General features: G+C 41.0%; 1 protein-coding gene across 1 annotated transcript in view; it reads right to left on the reverse strand.

The window, feature by feature from the left end:
* The window catches only part of SERGEF (secretion regulating guanine nucleotide exchange factor), a 126085-nt gene that overhangs the window by 105117 nt on the left and 2270 nt on the right, over positions 1-18698 (reverse strand). The window contains exons 4-8 of the mRNA XM_072337201.1: positions 18396-18490; positions 17430-17490; positions 17009-17122; positions 16637-16699; positions 13890-14048 (exon numbers count right to left, since the gene is read on the reverse strand). Coding sequence (XP_072193302.1) covers positions 13890-14048; positions 16637-16699; positions 17009-17122; positions 17430-17490; positions 18396-18490 — 492 coding nt within the window. The remainder of the gene's footprint in view (positions 1-13889; positions 14049-16636; positions 16700-17008; positions 17123-17429; positions 17491-18395; positions 18491-18698) is intronic.

An 18698-nucleotide genomic window follows, 5' to 3' on the forward strand; every position in this document is an offset into this window, starting at 1 on the left:
AATGTTTTCACACGTAGCAGGTCAAAGGAGCCACTGTCTTACAGAAAATCAGTATACTGCCGTTGGCACTACCTCCTGTTCCTCTCTTTGGAGAGCATTTTTGTCTGGGGATTTTCTGTATCACTGTTCTGTACTGATGCAATTGTTTCTCCACGGAGTTGTCCATGGCACGCAATTTTAACAAGCTTCAGCTCTAAATACCTCCTCAGCTACAAAGATTCAAGTAAGGTCATGAGTGAGAACAACTTCCAACAGTATTTCAAGTCTCTGCCTAGCTACTGCAAGGAGAGATGGTCAATGGCAGAAGTGCTGAAATAAACGTGCGTGGAAATTTCCATGCAAGAGCTCACGACAGAGAGGATGCCTGGGCTTGAAACAGAGAACAAAATGTAGACCTGACCCAAACAGGCTCTTCAATCTGTCGGAGCACCCCAAAATCCTCAATCTCAGCTGTTTGGGATCTGCACAGAATACACACGCTTAATCTTTGCACTGATGTTCAAATAGGAACCACAAGAAAAAAGGATGAAATCACATCCGAGTTTCAACTGCCATGACACAAACTGGACATCTATTTTTCCTGTTACACAAAAGTCCTCAAAAACACACGTGTATGATTGTCATGATTTTTCCCTGGGGTAGGAACAATCTGTTTATTCTTCATGCCATTGAGACTGAACCTTGCTCACCAACCGGAGCTTGCTGCACAGCGGCTAGGGGCCGGCCCTGGATCATGCCTCTGAGCAGGCACATTCAGTGTCCACTGACAGCCTGTTCTTGAACCAGGGACAGCCTCAGGTTGTTGGTTTGGCTCTCTTCAGCCTCTGGCTGCAAGCTTCTCAGAGTAGCACATTAATCCTGCAGTATCCTATTTGTGCTTACATGCATATAATTATAAAAAACGAGTATCTGAAATATACTGCCAAATGAAAACTGCTTTGGAGATCTACATAACTCCAAGTAAGCAAAACCAGAACACATCCCTACTATATAGCATGAGTTAATCATAAGGCTTGGATTACAGCAGTATTTATAAGAAAAGCAACATGGCTTTTTTTCATGCGTTGTATTAAAAAACAACAACTCCATCTTTTAATTTAAGGAAATCAAGGCACAGACCAGCATGGAAAATAACAGAAAGAAAATTGACTTTGCTTAAGAAATATAAGGAATACAAGAAATGTTGATGGCTATCAGTTGTATACATACAAGACTTGAGTGTTAGAACATAGATATCAGTCACGCTATTTTCAGAGCACTTAAATCCAGCTGAATGCATAGAAATACACAAAGAATAAAATCCCCAAGTACTAGAAAACATCTAATTGTTCATTCTCACATCAGTACAACTTCATGCTATAGCAGCACAAAGTCATTCCCAGAATTCATACATGGTTACCCCACAAAAAAAAAAGAAAAAAAAGCCTGACTTAAATTTTTCATCTTGGGTTTGCGTTAGATTATTTCATGGCTCCTCACAGCTGGAATAATTCAAACAAGAAAAGTCACCTGTCTGGCCACAAATGGAATGAGCACCTATACCTGCCCATCAGATCTGCATCTGCTAAGTAGCAAAGAAAGGGGAAGGAAATATCCCCCACACAAGCACAGAAGCAGCACTCAAAATTCATAGCTGCTAATATATCTCCTGGACTCTATCAGATCTTACCTCAGATCCACTATTTGGAAGTACTTGAAGGTAATCATGAAAAGAACAAGCCAGATGGTCAGGTTGTTTTTGGTTTTCTGTGGTTTTTTTTTTTCCCATCCTTGCTTTGTTTTTGTTCGGTTTCTTGGGGAAAAAAAAGTCCCAGAAGACACTGCTTTTCAGGAACACTCAATTCTCACTAAGCTTTTAAACAGCGCATTATCTATGCTCAAATAATAAGATTCATTAGTGAGTATTAACCCTGCATAATTAATTACACCATACCAAAAAATGTCACTTAAAAGGTTAGGAAAACAAGCATTTAATAAGTCTTCGGATGCTAGTAAGGTTAAACGAAATCTCTAGATCAGTGCACATGTGTGTACAGATTATGTACATGTCGGCAGCTCCTTCCAACAGCTGAGCTTACCAACAGAAACATTACGAATGCACAGCTTTAAATGAAGTTACATGAAAACACAACAGCCATCTTTCTTGCACACACGGCTCAGAGGCCAACAAAACTAAAAGAAGGCAGAATACATATACACCATGCCTGACAAGCATACCATCATGCAGATTTGTTCTGCTACTTTGTAATGACTGGTTTCAGCTTTCACGTATTTGTTTTATGCACGGTGGGTGCAAAGCACTCCTACCCCACCAAGTATTCAAACTGTTTGAACGCAGATCATGTCGTAGGCACTTTGCATAAATGTAAAACTTCTCAAGTGCACATTCTTACCATTTGTCTGCTTCACATCAACGCTTTACTAAAGGCCTTGAGTTGCCAAAACTTCAGACAACTCTGTCATTGCTCTGCTACATGCAACCATGTCATGTGATGTGATAACATTAAATGCTCAAAATAAAACTGTCATTCTTTTACCCAGAAAGATCAGCAGCCAGGGCAAATAAGGCACAGTGTATTTCTAGTTAAATGTGATGAGGGCTGACAACTTTGATTTGTCTACATTACATAATTCACCTACCAAATTTTTCCATACAATTCAGGTTTCTCTGGTCTGTGCTCTTTCTTTTCAACTCTGTGCAAAGCTTCAACTTCAGTTTATAGCACCTTAAGCATGAATGAGTTAAAACAAGAGAGAAACAATAAGGATCAGTCGAGCTTAAGCTGAACTAAACACCTACGCACCAAGATGCACCAAGGTAAAGTCAGAAAGCACAGCTTCCTCCCCCATGTATTTCCAGAAGTAGTCTGCACAAGAAGACCAGACAGGATACTGAACGCAGGGAGGAATCTTTCAAATCAGCCTTCCTATCTGTGCTCACTCCTGAGTGACACAGCCTAATGAAGAAATGTCACTGTGGAAGCCACAACACATGAAGTCTGGAAGCTGAATTCAAACAGCTGAATTGTGCTGGCACAGGCTGCCCAGAGAGGCTGTGGATGCCCCATCCCTAAAGGTATTCAAGGCCAGTTTGAATGGGGTCCTGGGCAGCCTGGTCTAGTATTAAATGGGGAGGTTGGTGGCCCTGCCTGTGGCAGGGGGTTGGAGACTCATGATCCTTGAGGTCCCTTCCAACCCAGGACATTCTGTGATCCTGTAAAAGCTGGGAGGCTGGCAGGCAGAGACTCAGGTTATTGCTGCCTCTTGTTCCACCCACCAGAACAACTAACAGTGGCCTTGTAAGTAACTTACTCCACATCTGGATCTTTCTCCAATACTATAGCAGATAAGGGAGCAGTTGGACGGAAATCAATAGGGCAGCAAACTTTCTCTTGCCTTCACTTCTTTTCAGCTTCATATAGGTGAACTGACAAGCATTAGTATAATGTGATTGAAGCAATGTCTGTGATACATGAGAAGTGGTTTCACACACACACACACACACACACACACACACACACAAATAGACAAGCATAACACAATAGCAAGTAGCTCAGACAGTGGCAATAATTTCAGCTACAAACACACAGAAGAACCAGAAAGACAGAGACAATTACAGCCAAATCCTGCCTCTTCTGAGTGGAACATTTTGTACCCTGACTAGACAACAGCTGTAAGATGGGAGGTGTTTCCAAGACAGTTATCATCATTGCAATTTCAACAGTTTAATTTGCACTAAGGGAAAAAGAATAAGAGAAAGTAGAAAACCCAAGAAATTGCTTGGAACCAATAACCTGCTCTTCCAAGCCCTTCAAAACCACAGCTCCTCTTGATATTGACTCAGGATATAGCAATCACGAGGAACACCATGTTTACAGTTCCTTGTATGCAGTTAGCTCACTAAGGTATCATTTCTTGAGACAAAAGGAAGCCACCGCTACTGAGAGCCCAGGTAAAACCTTGCAGCAGACATGGTGCCCAGATATGATTCAGGCATCACAACCAGGAAGAGATTTTGTCTTGTTTTCAAATTGAAATGGTAGGGAATATCTAAAGCCACTGTCACACAAATCATTGCCATTGTGAGTGAATAACTGAGTCTGTCTTCAAAGAACAAGGGACCAGGGCTTCTCTGCTTCACACATTGTCTGTGCTGTCAGCAAGATCCCATCAGAACCTTCTTACTCATAACCTTCCACACACTTGCTAATGTATCTGACCTTGTTTATTATGTTTGCAAAATATATGACTAGCCATAAACTGCAACAATCCAACCACAGAGAGAAAAGCAAATAAACAAAAAGGGGGGAAAAACCTTTATCTCACACTCTAATGAGCTAAACAAAATCTATACCACAGCCACATTTTACAGGCTCGTTTTCCTGAAAGCTTTTTAAGATCAAAGTTCCTCCAAGCCAGGGCAGACATTCACATTAGTAGGTCCACAACAATCACCATTTCCAACAGCAAAAGACAATATGGCAAGGAAAAAAAATAAGAGGAGAGAAACTGAATATAATGGAGCCCTTCTTCCCACACAAAATCTCTGTTAAAAAAAGCCCTGAAGTGTTCTGCTGAACAGCAACTGAGTAGCTCTCTAAGCTTATCCAGTCACTGAATATTTAACAAAATGCACCTAGGCAGCAGTAGGCAAGCATGAGGAAGTCATGGACAAGATAACCTGGCTAGAAAAGCTCCACATGTTGCATCTTCCCCTTCTACTGTAGGAAAGGAATTCTATATGCTGCCGTACACATAAATGAGCAAAAATGATCATAGTTATTTCCTTCAGTTTTATAGTTCTTGTTTAAAAACAAACAAACACACACCCTTTGTCCTTTATTGTGAACTAAATTTAACAAAAATCCATGTAAACCCTACTCTGCATAGCCCACCTGAATCTTCATTTGCCAATATACGCTCAAGATAGTTTACAAGGGAAAGAGGGGTGGACAGCAGGGAGAGGGAGGTGATTGTGTGCCTCTACTTCACACCCTGTGAGGTCCCTTCTGGTGTACTGCATCCAGGTCCAGGGTCCACAGAGCAAGAAAGGCATGGAGCTGCTGGGTCTAGAGGAGGGACACAAAGATGATCACAGCACTGGAACACCTCTCCTTCAGCTGAGGGAGCTGGGCTGGTTCGGCTCAGAGAAGAAAAGGGGGTCTAGGGAGATCTCATTTAGGCCTTCCAGCACTTAAAAGGAACTTACAGGAGTGAGACCAACATTTTACACTGTCTGCTAGTGACAGAACAAGGAATAACAGCTTTAAACTAAAAGAGGGGAGATTTCGAGTAGCTACTAGGAAGAATTTTGTTTTACGGCAGTGTGGCACCGGCACAGGCTGCCCAGAGAAGCTGCAGATGTTCCATCCCTGGAGATGTTCAAGGACAGGCTGGATGGGGCACTGATCAGCCAGAGCTGGTGAGCAGCAACCCACATGTAGGGAGCTTGAACCCACTGATCTTTAAAGCCCCCTACAAATCCAAGCCATTCTGTGGTTGTATGGCATGCCTAACTACTTCATGCACCGATTGAAGACTACTAAGAACAAAGAGGAGCAAAAGAGAGACAGTAACCAAAGAAATGTCACAAATTACTCAAAAGATTGTTACTAAGTATCTATGAAGAAAACAATATATATGAAAAACTGAACACTTGATACTGTATCATTTCAGAACCTACTTTCAGTGCACACCGAACCAGGCCTGCTCCTTGATAGAAAGAATTCCTTCAGATGTTTTTACCAGAGTCATGTAGAAGTCAGGGAGCAGCACAAATAAGTGTATCAATACACAAATACACATAGACTCACCCTAGCTATAAGTTTACAAATAAAGCCAAGGAACAGTGCCGGTCCATGGAATGAGAGGAAATGCCAATCTTTTCTACCTCTTTACAGGTAACTAGAACTCAAATCCATACCATTTTGAAAATAAAATCCAGAACGTTGCAATGTTCAGTGTGCTGGAAATTCATCAACTTGGTAGCAACAGCTTGATATTACAACGTATGAAAAATAAATGGTTGGCTGTGTAAGCAAGATACAACTTAAAGGTTCTGTTTGTTTAGCTCTTGTTAAAAAACAGAAAAAATAATACAAGCAAGATGCACACTTGTGTTGTCAGAACTAAACAAGAGGGACAGACACAGAGAGTGGGATGTAATAGAAGGCTCCTGTTGTGCTGCTGAGCCATAGCTGCTGGAAACAAGATCTGCCATGCCTCGGGAGAGCAAACACCAGAGATTCAAGGTTTACTGTGATCTGTTTGTTGCCAGCAGAGCTTCCCCAAGATTCCCTAGCAAATTGGCAGTTACAAGAACAAAGCTCTACAGTGGCCCTGGCAAGACACAACCCCCTGCCACCCCTTCCCAACGACAAGTTGCATTTTTGGCTGTTTAAGTCTTACATGCAAAAATCTTCCACATATCAACAGCCTACAAAATTCATTTCCTTGCTGTCTGATGAAAGAATTCCCATCAAATCCCCAGGAACAAATAACAGCGTGATAAACTCCTTCAGGTCTGATGAACGTGGCTCTTCAGGTCACCAGCTCAGGTCTACTGGGAAAGATCAGCTGAACCTGTACACTCAAACCTTCCCAACATTCACAGCACTGGGGCTGCAGAGACACAAACTGACCCACATCTGAGCAAGTAGTAAGAAAAGAAAAAGACAGAACTTCCCATAAATCATTGGTGCTTTCTGTTTTCATTCAGTTTCCCAATCACCTCTAGAAGACTGACGCCAATAAATGTCCTCGACCCATGAAAACCAGATTGATCCTGGAATCCAGGCAAAAGATGATCAAATTGCAACAACAAAAAGCAATATTATGGGAGCAGAACTCAGGATTACCAAAAGAGATGGCTGAAAACCACCTGGTGGGACATCTGGTCATTTGCCTCCAAGCTTTTCAAAATGGCAGGATGAACCCCACAGAGGAGCTCTTTCTGAGGTAGATAGCTCCTCCTAAAACACAATGAACAAAGTACCACAGGGCTGCCCAAATGGCTTTGAGAAAATAAGTTTGTGTATCAATTCAATAGCTTTGCTGTACCTTTCTCAAGGCTTTTACTTTTAGGGGATGATTTCTGACTGGAAAGGAACCGTCTGTTAAAATGTAAATTGCTCCTTAAAAATCCTCTGCAGGTGCAGTCACAGAAAACAAATGGCAAATTGCCATGGATATTCAAAGTATAACAACTTATGCCCAGATTTTGCAGTTTAGTTACATGCGTCCACTGAAAAAAAAAGATGAAATGAATCCAACTCAGAAGGTGAACTCAATACACAAAAAACAGAAGTATATTAAACATCTTGTGGATTCGATGTTTGTCAGTACATCTCTTTGCACGTGTAAACCTTACGTGCCCACACAACGCTGAGTCAATATTCATTTTTATGTATTTGCATTCCCAGACATTTCAATTTTCAGAGCACTCACAGAAGGCGCAGCCTTGACACCAATCTGACCCCAGGCACCCCCAAGAGCTGGTATCTTTTGTAGCTCTCAGCTGGCTGCCAGCCCGGAACAGACTTCCTGAGTTACAGGTTGCATGCCTCCCATTAACCTTCGCTTCAGCAGCTTATATAAGCTTGTCTTAAAAATAATTATTATTAAAGTTGAAGCAGCAGTGAAAAATTTGCAGTGGAGCAAGGAGGCAGCTTGGAGAACAATGTAGGAAATAAGGCAATTCCCATATGCACCTCAAACCTCCAATCCTGTTACTGCATACTGAAAGTTACCCACAGAACCCATATTTACTGCAAAGCTTTAATCTCTGAATTCTGGTTCCCAAGCTTGTCTGTTTCTTTCACTCATCTCTTCATGCTGTAACCCATATAGTCAAATACCGGACCTTCAGGGTATGCTCTCAAGTTTGAAAAATTGCCAGCCAAAAACGTATGTGTCCAAAAATATGTATATCTTCATATATATATCTTCACATATATCTTTATACATATGTTTGGGGTTTTTTACACTTAACGTAACCAGAAATTTCATTATCAGTCAGAGCATGAGATCCATGCATAAGGAAGACACTTTGAAAACTGACACAAAACCCTTTCTGCTTTCTCCCAGGTAACAAATAATCACAAACCCTCCAACTGTTTGAAGCAAATGGGGAAAATATATATATATATATATAATTAAAAAAAATAAATAAATCACAGCATCAGAGTCGTAGAATCATTAAGGTTGGAAAAGACTACTCAGATAATGTAGTCCAACCATCAATCCACCACCACTGTGCCCACTAACCACATCCCTAAGCAATGCATCATAAGGTGACTCAAAGATTGCAGAGCATTCCTTAGCCCTCTTCTCCTTTTCCTATGTGCCTTATCCTACACAAAGAAGGAATCTGACCTGTCACGTTACTCCAGAGGTCCAAAGATAGCTAACATTAACATTCAAATCCTCTTTGTGGTCACAAACAGATACTTTTCTTCTCAAAACCAAAAACCCACCAATTCTCACATTTGTAGAGCAGTCCTCAACTAATGCTTATGCACAAATATAAAAAAGGCAAATTAGTAAATGAAAGTGCAAGTGTGTATAAAAACTAACACACAGCATCCTTATATTGCTCAGAAAAATCAACAGCTTGCCTCACCTGATTATGCCTCTTGACATCCTATCAGCCAAAATCACACAGCAGGAAACAACACTAATTCTGTTCTCCTACCTAAACAAGCCAAATTCAGCACATATATTTGATGACTTGCCTGTAAACATACTCTCTGGCATTCCATTTCTTCCGTCCTGAAAGTAAATACCTAACCTTGGTGTTGTGGCGTTGCTTTAGCAAAAGCAATCACTCCAGGAACAAGATGATGCTTAGAAGCAGCACTGCTGTATTATCACTAACCGCAAAGGCAAAGACCCATAACGGCCCTTAGGTACCATCACTGTTTAAAAGATCTTAACAAGCAGAAGGAAAATAAGCGTGGGATTTTTTTTTGAGTTTGTTTTTCATAGGGGTCATAGCAAGATGAGCATTTTGACTTAGTTTTAAACAAACACCGGCTCCAGAACACCAGAACTCAACAAACTCAGATGACTGCAACAAGATCTCTAAACTAGTCACTGTTCAAAATGTCATTTCCCAACTGCAGTTCTTTTTGGCAGAACACTCTTTGCAGCTAAAAGGACAAAAGAGCCCTCATACCTTATTGGTATAGCAGATAAGGTGCAAAAAAAATAAGTCAGGATTTGCACTCAGGGAGCTGCTGAAAATTTCAAGGCTAAGACTGTACGCTTTCCAGTAGCAGGAAGGCTGCAGAGCCTTGATTCAAAAGAAATCTGGAAAGGCCCTCTAGTGGGCTGACACCGCACTGCACCGTACCAGTATCCGTACACCTCACCTCTCTGCAGCTCCATCCACTGCACCACTTGCAGCAAGGCTGGAGAGCTTCACTTGCTGACTGGCATGAGAGAAAGAAGGCCCAAGTGCAACTAGAGCACGAAGCTCCCCTCTTCTAGACTCTGATTAGAAATATTCTGTCGGTCTGTTCTCAGCCTTTGGAGGCATTCTCATTGCTTCTGAAAAACAGATGTATTTGTTTTACCATGCAGGTCATTGGCCCATGAAACCACCCCAGTGCTTTCATGCAAACTAAAAGATGCCAGGTCAAGGGAGGTCTGCAGGAGCACAAACTCAGATGCACATTTAGAATAAGGATTCCAGACATTATTCAGACTATAATAAGGGGTCTGAAGTATGCTGTCCTCCTGAGACTTTTAAGCCACAGGCAGTTTTGAACAGGGAGCAGACAGATCATTTTAACTGCATTCTTAAGGTAGCTCCTTCTGGGAAAAAGACTTTGGAATTCTTTATGTGAGCTCAAATAGACCACCATTCCACGTGCTGTCACGTGAAAAATAACCTAGAAAACATATTCCAAATACTTAGACAATAAAACAGGGCAGCTTAACAGACCTATTAACAAGGTCTCAGAGTTAAAAAGGAAACCTCTTGTTTTGAAACAAGTTGATGATTCACCTTTAAATCTTTAAAAGTCTTTTCCTGCTGTATTTTGGCTCTATATTCTTCCAAATTCCCTATTTTGGAACCTTCAGCATTACAAGCTACAACTTAACTCTCTTATTTATATCTTCCGTGATAGCTTCTCTTTCAGCTGCTATATTCAAAGTATCTATCAATTGGAAAAGGACCACAAATTAAATTAGACATTATTAAGCAGACATGCAAAAAGCCAATCATTCTTCAGAATCAAATACATGGCACTGGTGCTCCTTGCACCATAAAGCAGCATGTTGGAAAAGAAACAAACCATTTTGCAGAGCAGTCACCTGGAAAGAGAAATGCTTGCACTTGGAGTCCAAAGTCAGAAGAATGCATCTGGTCTGCCCTTCACCTAAGAAACAGTAACAGTGCTGCCATAATGGAAATGCACGCTTTGAAAGTCACTTGATATGTGCATTCATGCAGCAAATAATGAATAAACTAGAGACACTACCAAGCACATATCTTATCATCAGAGACCTGAGCAAAAAGCAAGCAGTCTCTCTTAATCTTTTTGGACCACTGACCAGGACCATTGCACAGAGCAGTACAACAGCAATTATTTTGAAGGAGTATTAGTGGTTCTATATAGCTCAAGTTGTGTACGTCATCAGGAACCAGTAAAGAGCAGAAGCTACCTGGAAGGATTCTGAGTTATTTTAAGTTTGCGTTCAACAGAAAGAATCCAAAAGAGACCTCTATGATTAAAAAGCATTGGATCTGAATAGGATAAGTTGAGAGTGATGTCAAACAACGCAACACGCTATGAAAAAAAATGCTCCTTAAATCTCTTGGGTCAAGTAATTCCTATCTCAGGAATTAACTTCTTGAAACTGACCTACTTCATGACAGATATAGCATAAGAGAGTTAACCAGACTCATAGGAGATAGGAAGGAAAGACTGGAAAGAAAGCATTCAACACAGTTGCTGAATGAGATAGAATATAACATATTAAAAGAGAAAAATGTATTTGAGTGATTTCAGAAGCAGCTGAAATTATTTATAAGGACATAGCAGGGAAGAAATAGATTAAAAGTGTTTTTTTAGAAAAGCTTTTTGTGTGTTGCGTTTTAAGCTACAGTGAAAAATGTTGGCAATTGAGTGAAAGAAAAACAAAGCAAGTCTTTTAAAAAAGGGTGGTCTACATAATAGGGACTACTTAATATTAAAGGAGAAAATGTTTAGGAAACAATCCTCCTTGTCTGATAAGTAAGCTGGTAACTTGCATAGACTTGCTTTTGAAAGTATTAATCCACAGCACACACTGCAACTCCCGCTGCTCCTGCAGATGGTTGTTTTTACCATCACACTGAACCATCTCAGTGTTCTATGGTTGTGCAGCCGAGCACCGCTCACCTGGCACAGAAAAATCCAAGAGCCATTTTGAAATGGCAACATCTGCGAATTTACAGGTGAACATTTTAATATTAAAAGTAACATTTTACGTAGTGTTTTCAATAGTATTTCATCTTTATTTCACCTCTTAATTTCTACCTTTGGGTATATTTTATAATTTGCATAGTACTCTACAGTACACTACAGTAGTAAAAGCAACACATACTCTAAAATAGTAAGTACACTTCGAGTGAGGGTGCTTGAGCAAAAAAAGTTTTGCTGTTTTGTGGTTTTTTTCCTCACTGATAAGGATTTGTTGATCAAAGTCATTTGGAGAGCACTGGTTTATGCAACTTCAGCAGCAGCAAACTGGAGCAGCATTTCCTCTTTTGTTCGGGATGCAGTAAAAATAACGGAGGGAGAATGACACACAGGGAGAAGCATTCAATTCGATCGGGCTGCAATTTCGGTTACTTAGAGAACTGCAAGTTTATCCATAAGCAATTAGTGATTTTTTTTAGCAAGTTAAGTGCTTAGCTCACACTACATCTGGCAGTTGAGCAACCTTTGGAAGTCCCATAAGGTTCTGATTTGTGTCTGGACGCTGCCAAAGGCCATTCAGAACCTTATTCCAAATAATTTAAGACTCGGGTCTGTTGACTTCCAAAGAGATTTAAAATTCTAAATCCAGCAATAACTTACAGCACTACACCACTTGGCCAGTTCTGATGCAGACGTCAAATCAGCCTACTTAAACACCTTTCAAACATTGACCAAACAAGAAGTACCACTGCTGGTCAGCCAGCAGAATTCCACCCTCCCCATCTTAAAACCACCTACTAGAATATTCCCTTCATTTCTGCAATGACCACAGATAAATAAATGAAACACTGACATTTCTAAAACCTCAGGAAAGTTTTACTTCATGGATATACATTACTAAGGGATAATGAAGCCAGGCAAACCATACTGACAAGGCCTTCTTAAAAAAAAAATAGGCTGTCCTGACTAATGTCATTTCTTCCACCATTTCTATTCCATTAAGAGTGACACTAAGCGCTTTTATCAAGATCCATGCATCTGGAGAGAAATTCCTTTACTCCACCTGAAATGCTTCCAAGCTGTACATTGCATTGACTCCAGCTGGGAAATTTTCAGTATTCATCCTCTGAAAAAAATCAGCATTCAGAGCTTTCCAACAGCTGAGAGGGCAGGCAGAGTAACGCAGGTTTATAAACATGGCATTTCCCTCATATACTTTGATGTCAAACAATGAATGCCGTGAAACAGAACAATTAACCAATTTGTTTTTCCAGTCATGCATCGCATCTCTTCAAGTCCTACCACCGAGAATTCACAGCACACTGTAATTAAAACAGGCACTTCTCTCACAGAGTAAGGACATCACTGTGTGACTATTTCATTATTTACAAGACCAACTTAATACCACACTTCAGCACACAGTGACTAAGGAGGCTAAGCAGTCCTTGAACCAGTACCCACAGCTACAGAATCCGGTAATAACAACAGATCTGTGGTCCCTCTGCAGGTTTGTAATGAACTGGTTGTATTCTGATAGACCAATAGGCTCTTAAATCTCCAACACAACTCTAGGAAAACTGTTTCCATCTGCTCTTCATTTCCTTACCTGGCAGTCTGCACAAGCTAAAACAAATGTAGCAAATCTAACTCTGGCAGTTCTTTTTGTTTCATAAAATAATTTAATCCCCTTTGATCATCTTAACTCTCACATCTCAGTATAGAATAAACTGCACGTACTGTTCACACGTGAAAACAGCAAAATAGTTTCAGATGACTTACCTTTCTCTTCTACCTTTGTATTTCACAACAAAGCAGCAATGCAAATGCATTTAAATGGCCTTCATCAGATCAACCATCACTTTACACATGAATGTCATCAGTACATAGCCTTCCTTATCTATTATTATTATCTATATTATCTATCCTAGGAAAGAATCTGACCCAACAGTCTTCTGTGTGTGGCAGTCTTTCATATTTTCTATTCCCTAGAAGGTACAGCTGAAAACAGCCAACAAAATCATTTCATCTTAAGATAACACTCTTCAAACTAATGAGGTCTCTTTTTTCTTATCTCCTCTAAACACTATCCAAGTTTGACCACAGAAGCAATGCACTCTAAACCTGCTCAGTTTGTTTCTCTTCTGAATGCACTGTTTTATTCTTTTTTAAGCACCCTGCTACAGAAGAACAAAAGCACTAGAAGGTACGCTCAGTCTTGAAGTATAAAAAGATTAGCACAGCTGTACAAAGGAAGAAAGGCTCTGATGGATCTTTAGATCCTCAGCTAAGACTCAAGTAACCAGGGAATGGTTCATACCTATGACTCTCTATGCCTTTCAGGCAGACACTTGATCATGATCATCTTCTCCCTCTCCTTCATTCCCGCGTTCAGTTAATGCTAGTAAGATCACAGTTTGCATGTAGTGTAGACTGTTTACAGATCTGCTGCCACATCCGGCTGCTTTTTACACATCCTACCTGTCTGTGCCACCAAGTGAGTCCAACCACTCCAAACTGCTCCAATCTTTTCATGTGAGAAAAACTGAGTGTCTATCTTCTTGGGCTCAGCAAGAAACATCTCTTTGCTCACCAGCTGCCCGTGTTTGTTGCTACCCCAGACATAGAGGTGTCCTTCACCTGCAGTTCATAAAGAAGTAAAATAAGCTGAAAGCAACACACACAGAACAACAACAGATACATTATTTGTCTCAGCTCAGTGATTTCAAGGAAAGGACAGTGTCTCTACCACACACACACACACACACCCACTGTAATCAGATGAGAAATAATTTCCCAGAGTCTTAACAACAAAATGTGTTTTCTGAGTGCTATGCTGACTTCCCGAGACAACCAGAGTTTTGGAGTCAAACTGCCCAGACCTCATTTCTACTCTGAGTTTATCAAAGACGACTGAAATGCCTTTACAGCAAAAGCAAAGTTTTATAAGTGAACTAAGTAAAGTAGTAAAACATCTTAGAGAAAAAGCTTGAAGTATCTTGCAATCCTCACTCCGTCTTTGCAGCTTTTACTTCCACCCCAAAGCTTAGACACAGCCCAGTAAATAATCTTCTATAGGACAGCAAATAATGCTGTTCCCCTCAAGCACTCAGGAAGTTTGAACAGTCTCCCAGTCTCTTTACTGGAGCTACAGGCTCCCAGCTCCACCTGTAACCATGCTACTGAATTCAACTTGAGCATATTCAGTAAATCCTCAAAAGCGGGGATGGCCTAATGTTCCCTACCCCACCCTGCTCAGTCAGTTCCTAAAGGAACGTGACACACAGCCAAGAACAGGTGGGTAAAGCAGGTACCCATCACAAAGCAAAGCCAAAATATTACCACGTCTGAAAGCACCACTACACAACTACTGAGAGACTTCTGTAAGTAATTACTCGTCTTCCCCCACTCCCTTTGCAGAAGAAGCATTTATGCAAGTACACACTCCAGGATTCCACCCACAGGGATAATTATATTTACAGAAACATGCATTTGCTTCATGCGGTTCCCCAATACGAGTTGGAGTTGCTCACAGCCTAACGACCAATTGACAGTAACAAGGTAAGTGTTCAGATGAGTCCTTCTGCAGACACTACTTATCATTAACCCAGTCTTTTCAGCACAAGATGATTCAGCTCAAGTTCTGGATCTCCGTGTTAAAAAACATAACCCATAACAAGCAGAACACGAGCTGTGTCAGGGCTCCTGAAGTCAGTTCATCCTGCACAAGCAAGAGAAGTCCTACACACACAGATTACAAGATCACAGGCCAAGAAAGCTTGGAAATTGAAATCTGCAGCACAAAGTTTTGTTCAGCTCCCTCTGCTCCCTTTATTTATTGATTCTAAAGAAGGAAAAATAATGTTTGCAACAGTAAATTTCAACCCTTGTAACAAAAGCCTCCCAGTGACGGGTGTTTGGTGTCCTACCAGCAGGTGGCTCGTGGGACAGAGCCCAAGAAAACTGAATTGCTCAGCAAGAAATCCCTAGAAAAAAACCCCAGTGATGCTCACTTACTAAATACTACACCTGGCAGGAACTTAAATAAGTAAGCATCCTTAGAAGCTAAAGCAGGAGGAAGGGCAGCAATACCAGCACATCATTAAAAGCTTTGACTCCTACTGTGTTAGATGTGGTTGCCCTGTTGCCAAATAGATCGCTCTCAAAAAAAGAAAAAAAGAAAGAAAGAAAAAGCATGAAACAATGATTTGCTCACTTTAAACTCACAAAGTGCTAATTAGCTAAAGCAGATTCTATTTGTCCTGCCAGTTCCTCACTAATCACATACAGACTTCTCATCTCAGAACTCCATGTAATTCACATCTAATGTTTCCCCATACAACTCTGTCTCTCTGCATAAGCGAGCTCTGCAGCACTCCATTTGATGATGGCAGAGGTACCAGATGGCTGCATGTTTGCTAAGAACTCCTTCCGAAGTTTGGTAAAGATTTGTTTTCATATGGTTCAATATACTTCCCACATTCCAGAACCGTAAGTTTACAGATGAAAAGCTATTCTCTTTCCCCATTTCTTGGTCTGCCAAGAAATAAAAGTAAAAATAAAAACAAATAACTTCTCTTACACTTTGCACTACCAGATACGTAACACCCAGTACAGGAGCACTGCCTAAAGCACAAATGGCCCAAGTTATGCAAGTGCCTAAGAGACAAAGCCATTTCCCCATTGCTTTTATTATGCTTGGAGCTCATACACCACATCACACAGATGTATGTGTGCGCTGTTACTGCAGAGCCAACAAAGACCTCGTGCCCACGTACAGCCCATCTGACCTTCTGAGCTGCAGGAGGACAGCCACAGCAGCCTTTCACAACATAGCCCCCTAACAGTCCTTCCCATTGGCAAAGGGTTGCACTCAGGCCAGGGCCCACCTATGCAGTACCACTGTTGTAGAGATCTATGCAAACAAGTGCTTTCACAAATCCCTACAGAGTTTCTAACAACTAAGAGCCCAGACCCTCGCTTATTTCTAAGGGCTGTATCATAGCTGACCCCATTAATAAAATACATAGAACTCTGAGAATTTAACAAGTGAAACCAGATTTTATTAAGATGGAAGTTCCCAGGGTCCAAAATCACTACAGAACAGCTAACCGGCACTATGCCACAACACACTGACCAGTCAAGCCAAAGCTGACAGTCACTTCCAAAGCACACAACCCCCTTGTAAGCTGACACAAGGACTTCTATGCCTGCACCCTAAAGCCTACCTGTAAGAGACACACAGTGGTAGGAGCCTGCAGCAACTCTCTTCACCTTCACATCTTCCAGGCCTAGGGAAAATTTAGTCTCATAAAATTGTACAGAAGATGTCATTTTGTGCACAGACATGAAACAGTTATACCAAGGTATGATTGTTTGATAACAGTGAATTCTATAATGAAAACCTCTGCTTCTGGGTCACAGATGCTAAAAGACTCAGTATCATTTTTCCCTTTGGATTATGAACTTGTACACCCATTCTCTTTCAGATGCTCCGTATGTATGATACCAAGCAGCTTCATAAACAGAAACATTACGTATCACTGCCAAACATATTTCAGCTCTATCACCTTGACAAAGAAGTCAGACTCCAGGATTACCTTTTATTTCACAGGGTTCCTTTGCAGTCCAGAACAAAGGGAGAGTTGTCCCCTGGTGCGCACGCTTTGCCCGAGATGCCATGCCAGTTCCCCACTGAAACACCAAACCAGTCTCTTCCCAGAGTGAACACACAGAGATTAAAACACAATAACCACCAATAAAATCACTTAAGTGAAAAATTAATTAGTTTTACAGGCACATTCACTGTTTTGAATTGTGCTTTGCATGCTCTTTGTGCCAAAACCAGACTTTACCAGGGTTATCCTTCTAGGCAACAAGTACAGTCTCATTGCACAAGTAAAATAGAAGCAGAAATTCATCCTTATTTTTTTTGTTCCCCAACTAAGCCATTAAAACACCAGGCATTAAAAGTACTCTTCATTTGTTCCAGAAATGAGAAAACAAAGATAACATATTTACCTGTAGCAGCAAGGGCATGTCTCAGTCCTGCAGCAATAGCCACTACTTTCTCTTTGAGGGACTGCTCAAACAGAGAAAAAATAAAAGAGAAAATGCTTTTCATATTTTGGCCTCTAAAAGCAGAATATGCTGAACACATTTGTGGGGCACAGTGAAAACAGCTCCCAGTTCCCTGCATGTTATAATGCATACCAACATATTGTTGTTTATTTTTAGAAGACATTCCTACTAATTTGTGTCAGCCACGCTTCACTTCCATCCAAGCATTGAACAGGACACAAAGCAAAAGAGAAAACATTTCGGGTGAATGAATGGTCCTCGCTGTCACTGCCATTGTTTTCAAGGCACCACACTGGAATGACGTTCCTTACCCTTAATGCTTCCTAGGAGCATCAGCTGAGGTAACCCCTATTTGCTAGAGGGCCGCTAACTGCCCCTCCTTCCCTACATCACCCAGACTGCCACAAAAACCAAAAACCACAACAGAGCGGTGGCTGGCACAGACCACGAGGCTACAATTCCTGCCTGAGAGTCCTTTCTGCTCTCACGTTATCTCTTGCACTACATGGGAGAGTTTATCAGGTTGTAAAAGCTTTCTTCAAATAAGAAGCTACAGCGTAAATTAGGGATTAATTAGAATTCCCATGAGAAATTACACTGTTAGGCTTACAGCCAACACTAAAAAAGCTTTTTTCAGTATGGAAGTCTCAGTTCTCTCTACTTAAAGCATCTGAAAGCAAACAGTCTGAGGCTGCATTCAGAGCTCCCTACCCATAGTGGTGCATCTCCTTTCTGGGTCAAGGACCATCACTGGTTGTCTACTCTGTACATTTACTTCATCAGATGGACTCCTTTAAAACAGCTGAAGAGCCAAGCTTAAAAGCTCACTGAGATCACCAGACCCTTGTCACTGCTGTAAGCAACATAACGCACAGAGCTATAGAGCAGTTCCTTCTAGAACTTTACCTCGATCTTTTGTGGAATCAAGCACGGACCTGAAATTTGAGGAACTCCTAATTGCCCAAAAGCATTTGACCCACAGGACAGAACAAGGCCAGCTCCTGCAAATGAAAGCATTAGAGAGTTGTCAGTGCATCTCTAAGCAAAAGCCAAGTATTGTAAAATTACACTAGGCAAAAACATAGTGAAATAACCGGAAAAATTAAGGCCTAACATCTCCCCTTCTCAGGTCTCCAAAGCCACAGCCTTCTGATTTTACACGTAATGTTCAATTAAGGTCTGAAACTCGCATGGAATAGCTTTCAAGCA

The sequence above is a fragment of the Excalfactoria chinensis genome, chromosome 5 (assembly GCF_039878825.1).
Source record: "Excalfactoria chinensis isolate bCotChi1 chromosome 5, bCotChi1.hap2, whole genome shotgun sequence".
Taxonomy (NCBI): Eukaryota; Metazoa; Chordata; class Aves; order Galliformes; family Phasianidae; genus Excalfactoria; species Excalfactoria chinensis.